The sequence below is a fragment of the Lepus europaeus genome, chromosome 4 (genome assembly GCF_033115175.1).
Source record: "Lepus europaeus isolate LE1 chromosome 4, mLepTim1.pri, whole genome shotgun sequence".
In the NCBI taxonomy this organism is placed as follows: Eukaryota; Metazoa; Chordata; class Mammalia; order Lagomorpha; family Leporidae; genus Lepus; species Lepus europaeus.
This window is the reverse complement of record NC_084830.1, coordinates 141,713,950-141,729,156: the sequence shown is the minus strand read 5'-3', so window position 1 is coordinate 141,729,156 and position 15,207 is coordinate 141,713,950. Positions and strand designations below refer to the sequence as shown.

The 15,207-nt window shown below is 47.8% G+C and overlaps 2 protein-coding genes across 5 annotated transcripts in view; one reads left to right on the top strand and one right to left on the bottom strand.

The window, feature by feature from the left end:
* The window catches only part of FAM13B (family with sequence similarity 13 member B), a 93,303-nt gene extending 82,959 nt beyond the window's left edge, over positions 1–10,344 (bottom strand). For 2 of the 4 annotated variants that reach the window (XM_062189088.1, XM_062189086.1), the window contains exon 1: positions 10,107–10,344. The gene's annotated coding sequence lies outside the window, so the exon portion shown is untranslated. The remainder of the gene's footprint in view (positions 1–10,106) is intronic. The other 2 variants (XM_062189089.1, XM_062189087.1) reach the window with 1 other exon arrangement.
* The window catches only part of WNT8A (Wnt family member 8A), a 47,129-nt gene continuing 39,851 nt past the window's right edge, over positions 7,930–15,207 (top strand). Inside the window, exons 1-2 of the mRNA XM_062189950.1 lie at positions 7,930–7,939; positions 9,859–10,277. Of these exons, the coding sequence (XP_062045934.1) occupies positions 7,930–7,939; positions 9,859–10,277 (429 nt within the window). The remainder of the gene's footprint in view (positions 7,940–9,858; positions 10,278–15,207) is intronic.

Sequence of the window (15,207 nt, the reverse complement as noted above, 5' to 3'; positions counted from 1 at the left end):
CCTAGAGCTCTAAACTCCATTTCTGATCAGAAAAAATAAATAAATAAAAAAGCACATACCCCCATATAGGTATTTCTAAAGTTACGAACAATTTACTGGTACACTACATAAATGATAAACATACATAAAAGCTACATTTTAAGACATTACAAAATAAATAGCAACATCAATTTTGATACTACACACACACACACACACACACCACACATACAGGTCATCCTGCCTATGCAAAAGAACAGCATCTCACTTTTCAGTCTAATAACCCATAGTACTGGTTTTTCCAACTTCAACTATGTATCACAATCATCTAGGGAAGAGGAAGGAGCTATTCAATTCACATATGACAAAGCCACAACTCAAATCTAGCATTCATGAGAGTCTAGCCTGTATATTTAACAAGCTCTTCAGATGATTATAATTTTTTTCTATTTTATTTACTTGAAAGGGAGAGTCAGACCTCTCCCATGTAGTGGTTCATTGTCCAAATGCCCACAACAGCCAGAGCAGTGCCAGGACAAAACCAAGAACCTAGAACTCCATCAGGGTCTCCCATGGGGATAGCAGGGACACAAGTGCTTGACCTAACACTCCTGCCTTACAGGGTGCACATCAGCAGGAGATGGAATTGTAAGCAGAGCTGTGACTCAAATCTAGGCACTGCACTGTGGAATGTAAGCATCCCAAAGGGGTGATTGAAATGCATACAAAGTTTCAGGAACCTCTAAAAGATAAGCTCTCAACTCCTTTTTACTGCCTACAACCAGTAAATCTCCTTTCCTGTCACGCTTCTACCTCGCACTACTCTTCAGCAACACTGAACTATTAAGTCCACAGTCCACACTTCCCAATACCTTCTGTGCTTAGAGCCCTAAACACCATGACCAACGATGACCAACTCTATCTTGTTAAAGAAACTTCGACTGCTCTTCAGGTTTCAACTCCACCTTCTATCGTCAATCCTCATGACTTTCTAGGGTAGACATTTCTCCTTCTCCTGTGCTATTATGTACCTCTTACCTTTTTATCAATTAACCACAGAATTTAAAAGCATGTCTGTGTCTCATATGAGAAACAAAAACAAAAGATTTATTTTACACATTCACTTGGAAACCAGCCACAGGGTAGTGAAGGCATCTGGCCTACTGTGTTAGGATGCCTGCATCAGAGTGCTCAGGTTCAAGTCCTGGCTCCACTCCACATTCAAGCTTCCTGCTAATGAATACCGTGGGAGGCAGCAGGCAATGGCTCACACGGGAGGATCCCTGCCACTGCGATCACAAGGGAGACCTGGATTGAGTTCTTGGTTTCTGGCTTCAGACCAGCCTAGCCTCAGTCACTGCTGGCATTTGGGGAGTGAACCAGCGGATGCAATGCCTTTCAAATAAAAAAAAAAAAAATTAAAAAAAAAAAAAAACTAAATAATTTAAAATAGTTGAAGAAACTTCTCCAAAGGGTAACCTCTTAAGATAGCTGCCAGTAGTCAAATCTAGACATCAATGTATTAAAAAAAAAAAAAAAAAACAGGAAAGGAGTGGTAGAGTAATGCTTAATTGTACTGCTTAAGGTGTAAGGCAAAGGGACACTACAAATGCTTAGCTTCTGAATAAAGAAGCTTGCAGGGTGCTACAGCAAGTTGGCTCCCAAGAAGTTCCCTCCTCCACTCTGCATACCAATGCCCCCAGTCCACTTTTTTTTTTTTTTTATCATGTTTTCTATTAAGTAAAAAGTAACTAGGGGCCAGTGCTGTGGCCTAAAAGGTTAAGCTGCCACTTGCAGTGCCAGCATCCCATATGGGTGTTAGTTCGAGTCCGGGGTGCTCCACTTTTGATCCGGCTTCCGACTAATACACCTGGGAAAGCAGCAGCAGCAGATGGCCCAAGTGTTTGGGTCCCTACTACCCCCATGGGACACCTGGAAAAACCTCTTGGCTCCTAGCTTCAGCCTGGCCCAGCACTGGCCTTTGCAGCCATTTGGGGAGTGAACCAGAAGATGGAAGAGCTAAGCCAGGCCAAAGCCAGGAGCCTGGAACTCCATTCAGTTCTCACATGGATGGCAGGGACAGAAGTACCTGAGGCAATGTCTGCTGACTCCCAGGATGCACATCAGTAGGAAGTTTCATTGGGAGCAGAGTCGCTGGTTCTTGAACTGACATTCATACAGGGACGTGGGTATCCCAGGTGGCAACCAAACCTGTTGTGCCACAATGCCAGCCCCTCTCTTTTTGGGAAACTGGTATTCTAGCTTAAGTGTGGCATTAGTTTTCTAGAGCTTCCATGACAAATTACCTCAAACTGAAAGACATGAGAAGTGTCTATTTATTTGAAAGGTGGAGACACAGACGGAAAGAGAGAAGGAGCTCATGGCTTTAGCCTGGTTTAGCCCTGGCTGTTGTGGCCATGTGGGGAGCAAATGAGCTGACCAAAGATCTCTCTTCAATGCCTTTCAAGTAAATAAATCTTTAAAAAAAAAAAAAAAGCCATTGAAATGTATGAAGCCATGAAGAGGTAATTCATAAAGCACTTAAACATTTTGTAGTTGCTGATCAAAGATGATTATTCAAAAACTAGAATATTCCTTCTCAATTGAAAAATAAGATTAATAGTTTCAAAGTTATCCTATAACCAACCATAATGTCTGCTTTTCCTATTTAAAAACTTCCTATTTTTGCTATATTTGATCACCTTTACCTTTCTAAATTTTTCATCCAGTAATACTGGTGTTTGCTCCAAATTAGGACATCAAAGTACCTCCCGTACCTCCTCCCCCACCCTGCTGGGGAAAAACACACACACACATATATACATATATATATGGCACACATTCCATAAATCAGTAAGTGGCTTTCCATTTTCTTACTTTTCAGCTACACAGAACAGCAGCTTGACACACAAAGGCCAAATAGACAAGTATCTTTAAGAACAGGTAAATGGAAGCAAACTATTTTCCATTCTTCTATTCCTTAAAAACCAAATAATGGAAACTTGACATCTCAGAAAACTTAAAAACTAAAGTAAGAGGTAAGAATCTTACGCATCATACACTCAAGAAAATATACACCAGAAGCTAGCTAATAACATACCATAAAAGTTGCTAGATTTGCCTCTCTAGTAAAATCTAGTAAATGCATTAAATTATCTTGTCAGCCCACCACATCTTCCTGAACCTAAGTCATGCTGGACCTGAAACCCTCCTTTTCATCACCTCTCACTCAGGTAACATCTTCAGAGGGGCTTTCTCCAACCCACTCAATCTAATCGTCTCACTAATTCCTCACAGGGAATATCATCCCTTGACTCCAGTTTTATTATATATTCATTTCTGTGTTTAATGTCTTCTTTTTTTTTTTTTTTTAAAGACTTATCTATTTATTTGAAAGGCAAAGTTAAAATGAGAGGCAAGGAGAGGAAGAGAGATATTCTATCTGCTGGTTCACTCCAGCAACAGCTGGAGCTGGGCCAAACCAAAGTCAGGAGCCAGAAACTTCTGGGTCTCCCACGTGGATACAGGGCCCATGTACTTGAGCCATCTTCCATTGCTTGCCCAGGCACATTAGCAGGGAACTGGATCACAAGTGGAGCAGCTGAGACTCAAACCAACACACGTATGGGATGTTGGCCCACTACACTTTAGCGCTGGCTCCTCACTGTCATTTTCTACCAACAGAGTACCAGCTCCCTTAAATCTACTGCTGATTTTTTTTTAAGTCTTTTTAAAGTATAATTTAAATAGCATAAAATCCACTAATTTCCAGTGTAAAATTCATAATTTTCAAATATATAATTATTTGTACTAAGTTTACAGCATTATGCAACCATCCCCCATAAACTGCTTTTTACTCTTTCATGTAGCTCTAGCACTTAGGAGGTAAATAAATATCTGATTAATGGGCCGGCGCCGTGCCTTAACAGGCTAATCCTCCGCCTTGTGGCGCTGGCACACCGGGTTCTAGTCCCAGTTGGGGCGCCGGATTCTATCCCGGTTGCCCCCCTTCCAGGCCAGCTCTCTGCTATGGCCCGGGAAGGCAGTGGAGGATGGCCCAAGTGCTTGGGCCCTGCACCCGCATTGGAGACCAGGAGAAGCACCTGGCTCCTGGCTTCGGATCAGCGCAATGCGCCAGCTGCAGTGGCCATTGGAGGGTGAACCAGCGGCAAAAAAGAAGACCTTTCTCTCTGTCTCTCTCTCACTATCCACTCTGCCTGTCAAAAAAAAAAACCCAATAAATATCTGATTAATGAATAAATACATCTGCTAATGAGTTATATAATCCCATTACTATGAATTTATATTAGTGTACCAAGTGCAATTAACTGCTACACTAAAACAGCCTTTGTTACATTAAATTCCAAATATGCTTTATTATTTCCATTTCTAATCTAAGTCAGATATTCACATATACCCTCTTTTTTTTTTTTTCTTTGAAGATTTATTTATTTAAAAGAGTTACACAGAGAGAGAGATGTCTTCCATCCAATGTTTCACTCCCCAGTTGGCCACATGACCGGAGTTGCGCCGATCTGAAGCCAGGAGCCAGGAGCTTCTTCTGGGTCTCCCACACAGGTGCAGGGGCCCCAGGACTTGGGCCATCTTCCACTGCTTTCCCAGGCCATAGCAGGGAGCTGGATTGGAAGTGGAGCAGCCGGGTCTCGAACCGGCACCCATATAGGATGCCAGTGCTTCAGGCCAGGGCATTAACCCACTGCACCACAGCGCCAGCCCCACATATAACCTCTCTTAAGGAAGCTCCCACTCCTCTCATATTTGCAGAACAATGAGTGCAGTAAAGTTCATAAAAAGTACATACCATACTTCCTTTCTTTCTATCAGGTACTCCTCACCCCTGTACTCTCCACACCCTACCACAACCTATAAACAAAGTAAAGCAGAAGATCGCCCAACTCCCTGGGCCCCTGCACCCACGTGGGAGACCCGGAGGAAGCGCAGCCCTGGCCGTTGCAGTCATTTGGGGAGTTAACCAGTGGAATGGAAGACCACTCTCTATCTCTGGCGTTCTACCGTTCTCTGTAACTCTGTCCCTCTCTAACTCTTTCAAATAAATAAAATAAATATTAAGAAAAAAAAAAAGAACTTTAAAAGGAATAGCTATACCTACAACTCAACAACAAATAAACAACTCAGTTCAAAATGGGGAGAGGTGTGGTGTTGTGGTACAGATTACGCTGCATCTGGAGCACTCCCATTCCATATGGGAATACCTGAGATGGGGTCCCATTTCTGCTTCTAATTCAGTTCCTTGTTAATACACACCTTGGGAGGCAGCAGATGATGAGTGAAGTACTTGGGTCCCTGCCACCCATGTGGGAGACCCTGATAAGGACAGAGTTCCAAGCTCCTGGCTTCAGCCTGGCCCAGCCACAGCTAAGGCAGGCATTTGGGGAGGAGGGGTAAACCAGTGGATCTAAGCTGTTTTTTGCCTTTCAAATAAATAAACAAATGGGCAAACACTTGGACTGATACTTCTCTAAAAAAGATATACAAATGGTTAATAAGCACATGAAAAGATGCCTGTCACCAGTCTTTAAGGGAAATGCAAATCAAAAACATTAGGTATCACTTCACATCCATTAGGATGTCTAAGGTCAAACCAATCAACAAAGAGTAACAAAAGCCACCGCCTGCAGTGCCGGCATCCCATATGGGCGCCGTTTCCATTCCAGGCTGTTCCACTTCCCAATCCAGCTCTCTGCTATGCCTGGGAAAGCAGTGGAAGATGGCCCAGATCCTTGGGCGCCTGCACCCATGTGGGAAGACCTGGAGGAAGCTCCCGGCTCCCGGCTTCAGATCGGCGCAGCTCCGGCTGTTGCGGTCAATTGGGAAATGAACCAATGGATGGAAGACCTCTCTCCCTCTGCCTCTCCTTCTCTCTCTGTATAACTCTTTGAAATAAATAAATGTCTTTTAAAAAAAAAAAAGAGCAACAACTGTTGATAAGGATATGGAAAAACTGGAACCCTTGAGCATCCCTGGTAGGAAGGTAAATTACAGCTCCTGTGGAAAAATCTATACCAATTCCTAAAAGAATTAAACATAGGGTGAGTATTTGGTACAGCCATTAAGATATCACTAAGGAGGCCGGCGCCGTGGCTCAACAGGCTAATCCTCCGCCTTGCGGCGCCGGCACACCGGGTTCTAGTCCCGGTCGGGGCACCGATCCTGTCCCGGTTGCCCCTCTTCCAGGCCAGCTCTCTGCTGTGGCCAGGGAGTGCAGTGGAGGATGGCCCAAGTGCTTGGGTCCTGCACCCCATGGGAGACCAGGAGAAGCACCTGGCTCCTGCCATCGGATCAGCGCGGTGCGCCGGCCGCAGCGCACTACCGCGGCGGCCATTAGAGGGTGAACCAACGGCAAAGGAAGACCTTTCTCTCTGTCTCTCTCTCTCTCTCACTGTCCACTCTGCCTGTCAAAAAATAAATAATAAAAAATAAAAAAATAAAAAAAGATATCACTAAGGGTACCCATATCCTTTATCAGAGCGCCTAAATTTGAGTTCTGGCTCTGCTCCAAATTCCAGTTTCTGGTAACACACACCCTGGAAGGCAGCAGTTAAGGGCTCAAGTAGTTGGGTCCCTGCCACCCATGCAGGAGACTCAAATTGAGTTCCTAGATCTCACTTCAGCCTGGCCTGGCTCAGCATTTGTCATTGTGGGCATTGGGGGAGTTTCTCAGCAGATGAGAGATGTATCTATCTGTCTCCCTTGTCTCTGCCTTTCAGATAATAAAGTAAATGATTTTTCTAAAAAAAAATTAGATATAAAATTATCATATGGCTCAGCAATTCTACTTCTGGGCATCTACCCAAAAGAACTGAAAGCCAAGACTTCTCAAGATAACAGCCAGGGCCAGCGCTGTGGCCCAGCGGGCTAAGCCTCTGCCTGCAGCACCAGAATCCCACATGGGCGCCGGTTCAAGTCCCACGTGCTTCACTTCCAATCCAGCTCTCTGCTATGGCCTGGGAAAGCAGTCGAAGATGACCCAAGTGCTTGGGCCCCTGCACCTGTGTGGGAGACACAAGCTCCTGGCTCCTGGCTTCCAATTAGCTCAGCTCTGGCTGTTGTGGCCATCTGGGGAATGAACCAGCAGATGGAAGACCTTTCTTTCTCTCTCTCTCTCTCTCTTCTCTGTAAATCTCTCAAATAAACAAATAAAATCTTTTTTTTTTATTTTTTTTATTTTTTTATTTTTGACAGGCAGAGTGGACAGTGAGAGAGAGAGACAGAGAGAAAGGTCTTCCTTTTGCCGTTGGTTCACCCTCCAATGGCCGCCGCGGTAGCGTGCTGCGGCCGGCGCACCGCGCTGTTCCGATGGCAGGAGCCAGGTGCTTCTCCTGGTCTCCCATGGGGTGCAGAGCCCAAACACTTGGGCTATCCTCCACTGCACTCCCTGGCCACAGCAGAGAGCTGGCCTGGAAGAGGGGCAACCGGGACAGGATCGGTGCCCCGACCGGGACTAGAACCCGGTGTGCCGGCGCCGCAAGGCGGAGGATTAGCCTGTTGAGCCACGGCGCCGGCCAAATAAAATCTTTTAAAAAAAGATTAACACCCATGCTCACCACAACTTATTCACAATAATCACAGGTGAAACAACCCAAACCTATCAACAGATGAGTGGATAAACAAAATGTGGCGTATACATGTATACATGCCATAGAATATTATCCAGCCTTTAAAAAGGAAATTTTGATACAGGTTATAACACAGTTCAATCTTGAAAACATTATGCTAAGTGAAATAAGCCAGACACAAAAAAAGGAAAAAAGCTTTATGATTTTACCTATCTGAGGTACCCACACTAAGCAAATTCACAGAAACAGAACGAGAATACAGGAAGCCACAGGCTGGGGGGAAAACAGAATGGGAAGTTACTGACTAACAGATACAGAGTTCCTAACTGGGAGGTATGAAAAAGTTCTGGAAATGGAGAACGGTAATGTTTGTTCAACTTGTCAATGTACTTAATGCCACCAAACTGTACCCTCAAAATTGATTAAAATGCCAAATTTTGCATTATGTATATTTTACCACTATAAAATATCTCATAGCAATTCTTAAATGTTGGCCGGCGCCTTGGCTCACTAGGCTAATCCTCCGCCTGCGGCGCCAGCACCCCAGGTTCTAGTCCCGGTTGCCCCTCTTCCAGTCCAGCTCTCTGCTATGGCCCGGGAAGGCAGTGGAGGATGGCCCAAGTGCTTGGGGCCCTGCACCCACATGGGAGACCAGGAGGAAGAAGCACCTGGCTCCTGGCTTCGGATCAGCATAGTAGCTCCAGCCCTAGCGGCCATCTGGGGAATGAACCAACGGAAGGAAGACCTTTCTCGCTGTCTCTCTCTCACTGTCTATAACTCTGTCAAATAAAAATTTAAAAAAAAAATTCTTAAATGTTAATGGCTAAACTAGTATCTATTTGTTATGTATACTTTACTACACTTCCTTAAAAGAATTTTTGAAAATAACTTATACAGTAATATATATTATAATCTCCAGTTTTAAAATCAGTTTACAGCAATGGGGGAGCCCTGGACAAACTGAGTAAGGTTATCATAAATGATAAAAACAGAAACCATTTTACTGGTAGAGAAACACTGGCAAGACACTGCGTTCAATTCAGACATTGCTGTCCTAAAATAATGACATCCTAATAAAAAAGAAACACACTGTAACATTTACTTCACCCAATGAAGAATTTCATGGCACTGTGGTATGTCCCACATCTTTCAAGGACTTAACCTGTGTCACACAAATGCCTAGCTGCTAACAAATAAGCTAGAGAAAACATTCCCTAATTTTTTTTTTTTAAAGCACAGATTAAAAAGAAAGGGTTGGGGCCTGCGCTGTGGCACAGCAGGTAAAGCCACAGCCTGCAATACTGGCATCCCCTCTGGGGCCCCGGAAGAAGCTCCTGGCTTAAGGTCAGCGCAGCTCCGACGGTTGTGGTCATCTGAGCAGTGAACCAGCGGATGGAATATCTCTGTCTCTCTCTGCCTCTGCTTCTCTGTAACTCTGCCTCTCAAATAAATAAATAAATCTTAAAAAAAAAAAAACAGAAAAGAAAGGACTCCAGATGGAGATACAAATACTGACCATTTCATCTCAGTACTTTCAAGAAATACAGTACCTGCGTGAAACCCAGGCCATCAGGTACTTCCAGGTTACAAAAAAGAGTTGATGTTATAGTATCACATTAACCCTGCCTCAGAAATTCAATTCAGAAACCACCCTTCAGCGCCTGCCTCTAACAGCAAGTACCACCGAGCTGTTTCGTGCTGACAACCCGCATTACTGCGGTTCTGGTTGCCATTTATGGCTTATCGGCTTCTCGAAAACAAGGTAAATGACCAGCATTTCTCATGGATTTGACAGCATGATGGGGAGCCGTGAGAAATTCTGCCACTGGCTTTCCTTAAAGCCAGTTTGGTTTCTACCGGATTACCAAAAAAAAAAAAAAAAAAAAGTTTAACAATTTCCCACCGGTCCAAGTGTGCCAACCGCTAAAAATTCCCCTAAAGCCTTGCCCAAGTCAGGAGGCGACCCATCGGGTGCTCGGGGCTGCACGAAGGGTCTCCCTGCGGGCCTGGCCGGTGCAGAGCGTTCTAGCCAGGCCCCGGTGCACCGACAGTCCAATTTTGGCCATATTCTCCCAGCGACGAAGGAAGTCAGCAACCGCTCGTCCCACGTGACCTTAAACAGTTGGGCCCCGGATACACCACACTTCTTTTTTTCTGCATCAACTTCACGGCCCAGCACCGAGGAAGTGGGCGAGGAGATGCGCGGGAGGGAAGGGCCCACAGACGCGCGGTGCCGCGCCGGCCACGGGTGGGAGCTGACACCCGTTCACGCGCACTGCAGCGGCGGAAAACCGGGGCCTGCCACACCCCCCAGCGGCCAGGGGCACGGCTCCTCCCGCTCCCCACGAGCGGAAAGGGGGCCTCGCCGCCGAGGGCCCGGCGGCAGGGCACGGCCCCCGGCTCCCCGCACCCCGACACGCAGCTCTCGGGGCGGGTGGGACACGGCGCCCGCGGGCGACCGAGGGGGAAGGGCCGCGGCGGCCGGCGGCCCGCGCATGCGCAGAGCCCGGCATCCGCCCGTCCACCTACCGTTGGAACCGCGAAGCCCCGTTCCCCGGCCGCGGCCGCTTCTCCAGGACCCGCGGCGACGACGAGCGAGCGAGAACTGAGGCCCCGAGTGGCGCCGCGGCCGGCGAGCCTGTTCCCGGGACGGCCGCTGGCAGGAGGCTGAGGCGACGGCTGCGGCGCGGGGCCAGCCCGGTAAGCGACCCCCGGATGCCCCCGGCGGTGCTGGCGGCGAAGACGCGGAAGGAGGGGCGGGAGCGGCGACGGAGGCGGCTGCTGAGGCGCAGAGCCTCCCTAACGGCGAGCGGGAGGAGACGGAGGGCGGAGGCCGGGCCGGACGTGACGTGCGTGGGCGGGGACGGGGCGCGCCGCGGCGGGGGAGGGGCGGGCGGGCGCGCGGCGGGGAGGGGCCGCCCACCCGCGGGCCGCAGGCGGAGCGGCCCTGAGCGCCCCCAGCCCCGATCGTGGGCTCCCACGTTAGGGTGCGGGAACCCCGGCCCAGGCCCGGGGGAGCAGCCTGGCGGTGTCCGGTTTGGGGAGGAGAAGGAGGGGGATGCGCAGGGGGTATGAGAGATAAAGACGAAATATGGCTCGCGGCACTCCTGGTCTCTGCCCAGGGGGACACGGCTCTCTTGTCAAAGGCCAGAAAAACCCAGGCACAGAAAACGGCCCGGCCAGGCCTGAAGCGGTCTGCAGCGGTGAGGTCGGCGACCACCGGGCTGCACCTGCGCGCCGCCCGCCCCCTCAGGACCTGACCTGGATCTCTCCTGCTGAAAGGGCCTGGTGTGTGCTGGCCACAGGCCGCGTGCTCACCAAGAGCTTCCTGTACTAAGCTGAGGCTTCCAGGCCAGAAGAGAGAGAGGGCTCCCTGAGCCCAACCTTGCGTCTCCCCCTCGAGACCTCCTGGCCCCTCACTCAGGCTCAGAAAAGTAGGAACAGTCGACCAATCCCTTCTTGGCGTTAGTCTGTTCAGAGCTTTGAGATTCCCATTGAGTAAAATCCGAAGTTCAGCCTTCAGGCTCCTTCAGGACGCTAGATCGACACCTGTGCAAAGAACTCTTGTCTAAAAACAGGAACCGCGACATCTGGATTGCCCCCTGCCCTACCTGACCTGGAGTCAGCAACCCGGAACTATAAAACAAGAACCTTCACAGAATTAGACACGATTTTTTTTTTTTTTTTTAATGATCACCCTTTGAGATGATCTGTAAATATGTTACAGAGGCCAGGATGGCTCCCAGATTTCATCAGAAAGATTAAAAATAAATCATCTGCAACCCAAGTGTCACATGCCCAGTTGATGCTGTCACAACCGAAGGGTGGGGTCCACAAAGAGTCTAGAACCAACAGACTCTGGAGAAGAATGTACTATGCAGTCCACTCTGTCCAGGAGAGATATGACTAAGGACCAGAACCAATCAGGACAATTAAAAATCTCAATTCTGGAGCCCGCACTATGGCATAGAAGGTTAAGCCTTCACCTGCAGCGTCGGCATCCCATGTGGGCACTGGTCCAAGTCCCGGTTACTCCACTTCTGATCCAGCTCCCTGCTAATATGCTTGGGAAAATATGCAGAGGAAAGTAGCCCAAGTGCTTGGGCCCCTGCACCCATGTGGAGGATTCAGAAGAAGCTGCTGGCTCCTGGCTTCTGCCTGGCCCAGCCCTGGTCATTGCTGCCATTTGGGGAATGAACAAGTAGATGGAAGATCTATCTCTTTTTGTCTCTCTCTGGCTCCTTCTGTGTCTGTATTTCTGCTTTTCAAATGAATAAATAAAATTTTTTTTAAAAAAAGGAAAAGTTATTTTAAAAAAAAATCTTGGCCGTGCATTGGGCATACCATTGAGGGCACCGACATCCTACATCAGAGGGCCTGGACTGGAGTCCCAGCTTTCCTCCTGATTGCAGCTTCCTGCAAGTGCACACCCTAGGAGGCCGCAGGCCATAGCTCAAGTAGTTGAGTCCCTGCAGGCCACATGGAGATTCTGATTGAATTTTGGGGCTCCTGGCTTTGGCCTGGCCCAGATCTAGCTGTTTGGGAATGGGGTGCAGGGGAGAGGGGACTTGGGGAATGAATCAGTAGATAAGGGATCTCTCTCTCTCTCCCCCTCCCTCCCTCCCTCTCCCTCTCTCTCTCCCTCTATCTTTCTCCTCTCTTTCAAATAAAGTAACTTTTAAAAAATCTGGATGCACTCACCCATTCAACACTCATTTAATGCATACTAGCTTCTAATCTCATCTTCAGATAACAAGCCTGCCTTCATGAAATTCTTACCCTAGCAAACTTAAATTCTGAATATCCTTTAAGAACTGACAAGAGCCTATGCTGTGATTCCAAATTCAGCAAGTAGCCTTTCGATCACTCAAAGGGGTCTCTCAGTAAATGAACACACCCAGTAAGAAGCTGCTGCCCAAGGCACATGACTAGGACTAGTTATACCAGCTCTACAGCTCTTTTGTCAATTAATAAATCTACACTATGACTTATAAATCAGCTTCTGTTCATTGAACTGAATGATGAAGTAGTTTTATCCAAATTAATTTCTCAAGACCTGATTAAACTGGAATAAAGTGAACTGTAAGTTTCCAGATCTGCCAGACTGAGGATTAGGCTGACCCCAGTTTCTGAGCAGCCCAGTCTGGGTGCAGCTCACACATTCAGCCCTGCCCCCTCCTCAGACATCTTAAACGGAAGCTTTACCTGTGATTCCATGCTTGGGGAAAAGGGCAAAATGACTGCTTCAAAAGCTTAGTGATAAGCAAGTAAAAATCATAAGAGAGTGAAGCCCTAGGAGTACAAACCCTCCTGAACCTGCCCCGCCTATGCAACACAGGCTGTTGATGACATAACTCACTGTAATAAGCGCTCAGAGTATGAAACCCACGAGGCAAGTCCCAGAGGGCAGGGGCTCCCTTGCTTTTATATGCCCTGCTCCCAAAGTACGTGTTCTCAGAAAGCAGGCACATGACTCAGTGGCCATTTTCCCCCTGTAAAACTCAAGAACATGTCCTACAAGATGTATTTTCTAGATCCTGCTTGATAAAATGGAACCAACGTATTCAACGTGCAGAGCTTACTAGGTATGGTTTAACACACACACACACACACACATACATTTTTTGTTATCCCTTTAAACCTGAACAGTGGGAATAGATCTGTCATGTACCTAATTAAAAACCCAGGCAGGTTCCAAGAGTTTCTGTGGTGCCCTTAGGAATAGAAAGTCCTGTGATCATCAAGTCACAAAGGGTAAAGACGCCACCCTCTTTCCCAGCTGGGGACAGCTGACTCACGGCCTGCCCTGGAGACAGCAGCACAGTCATCTCTAACCCCGCCCACACTGTCTCCCAGCTCCCCGCCTTCTACCCAGCGCCAAGCAGAGTGGGAGAGAGGAAAAGAAGCACAGGAAAGCTCTTAACTTTTGCTTCCTTGTGATGGCCCAAGACTGCCTGGGCTTGGTAGATGTTTAAAGCTGGCTTTCTCACGCTACTTCTATGTTTGCTTCAGAAGCCACTACCATCGCCCTTCTCTGGTGGTTTCTCACCAGTTGCTCCCTTGACTGGGCAAAAGCACTCCTTTTTGGCAGCTTTCATCCCCTCCTTCAGCGCTTAGGAATCTGATGGCCCACCAGGCTTCTGTGTCAAAGCCTGTTCAACTCTGTAGAGGCCCTGTCAGTTAGCATCTAAAGTCACTCTCACACTGGTCTATTTGCAAGTGGCCGTGGGTTCACCTCTTGTTGTATGAGGCCATGCATTCCATACCCTAGGAAAGTAGGGCCCTTCAAAGCAACTGAAAGCAGATCTCAAATTCAATAAATTTATTATAGGCTAATTTTTAAGTTGATAATTTTTTATAACCTGGGAATAATGTTACAAATATCCAGTGGCCCTTGAAAGAAAAAAACGTTCCTCACCCCCGCCCTATGGGTACCATTCACATCATCCTTGTAGACTCGTAAACACATTTATTCTGACAGCTTTCCAGCAGGTGGCGATAAAGGGTCTTGCCCAAGTTCCAGCAGTGTGAAGGTTCCCCAGAAGGTGGAACTGAAGTGTCTGGAGGGATGAGAGCCTTTTTCTGACAGTGCTGAGTTAAGCCCTGCAGCACTGTGTGGCCTCCACCTGGTCCACAGGAAGCCTGCAGGCACTTCTTGCCCAAACAGAAGTCCAGGCCGATGGCAGTACAGATTGAACATTCCTCTGCTGCCAACACAGCTGCCAGCGATGGGAGTCAGACAGGACCAGGGGAGGCCTCTCTCCCTGGGCTAGAGGAGAGAGGCAGGCAGGGGCCCATGTTAAGAGCCACAGCACAGCACAGTCACCAGCAGGAGACTCCTCCAGAATTCTCGCTTGACTTTTTGTGGACTAAATCACTGAGTGTTTAGAGCTCTCTACCCGCTTGTGTCTAAATCTTCTGAAATTTCTCAATGGCACACATACCAGAACTGTTTCGTGAGTGTTTTTGGAGAGAGAGAAAAGGGGTTGTTGGGTTTTTTTTGTGATATTTTGATGCTTCTGCTCAGTTCTCAGAGGGACAGTTTTTTGGACCAAATATGGAGACATTTTTGGCCTCCAAAACTGGAAGGGTGGGAGACAGTGCTATGGCTCAATGGGTTAAGCCGCCGTCAGCAAGACCAGCATCCATATAAGCACTGGTTCAAGTCCCAGTTGCTCCAGTTCCAATTCAGCTCTGTGCTAAGGCGCCTAGGAAAGCAGGAGAAGATGGACCCAGTCCTCAGGCCCATCACCAACATGTGAGACCCAGGTGGAGTTCCTGGCTCCTGACTTGGGATTGGCCCAGCCCTTGCCATTGTGACCATTTGGAGAGTGAACCAACAGATGGAAGATCCTTCTCTGTGTGTGTCTCTCTCTCTGTAACTATATCTTTTAAATAAACAAATATTTAAGAAAATAAAACTGGATGTGGCCGGTACTACGGTGTAATATGTTAAGCCTCTGACTCTGGTGCCGACATCCCGTATGGGCACCAGTTCACATCCCTGCTCCTCCTCTTCTGCTCCAGCTCTCTGCTAATGACCTGGGAACGCAGTGGGAGGTGGCCCAAGTGCTGGGGAGACCCGGAAGAAGCTCCTGGCTTCAGACCAGCCCAGCATTGGCCATTGCAA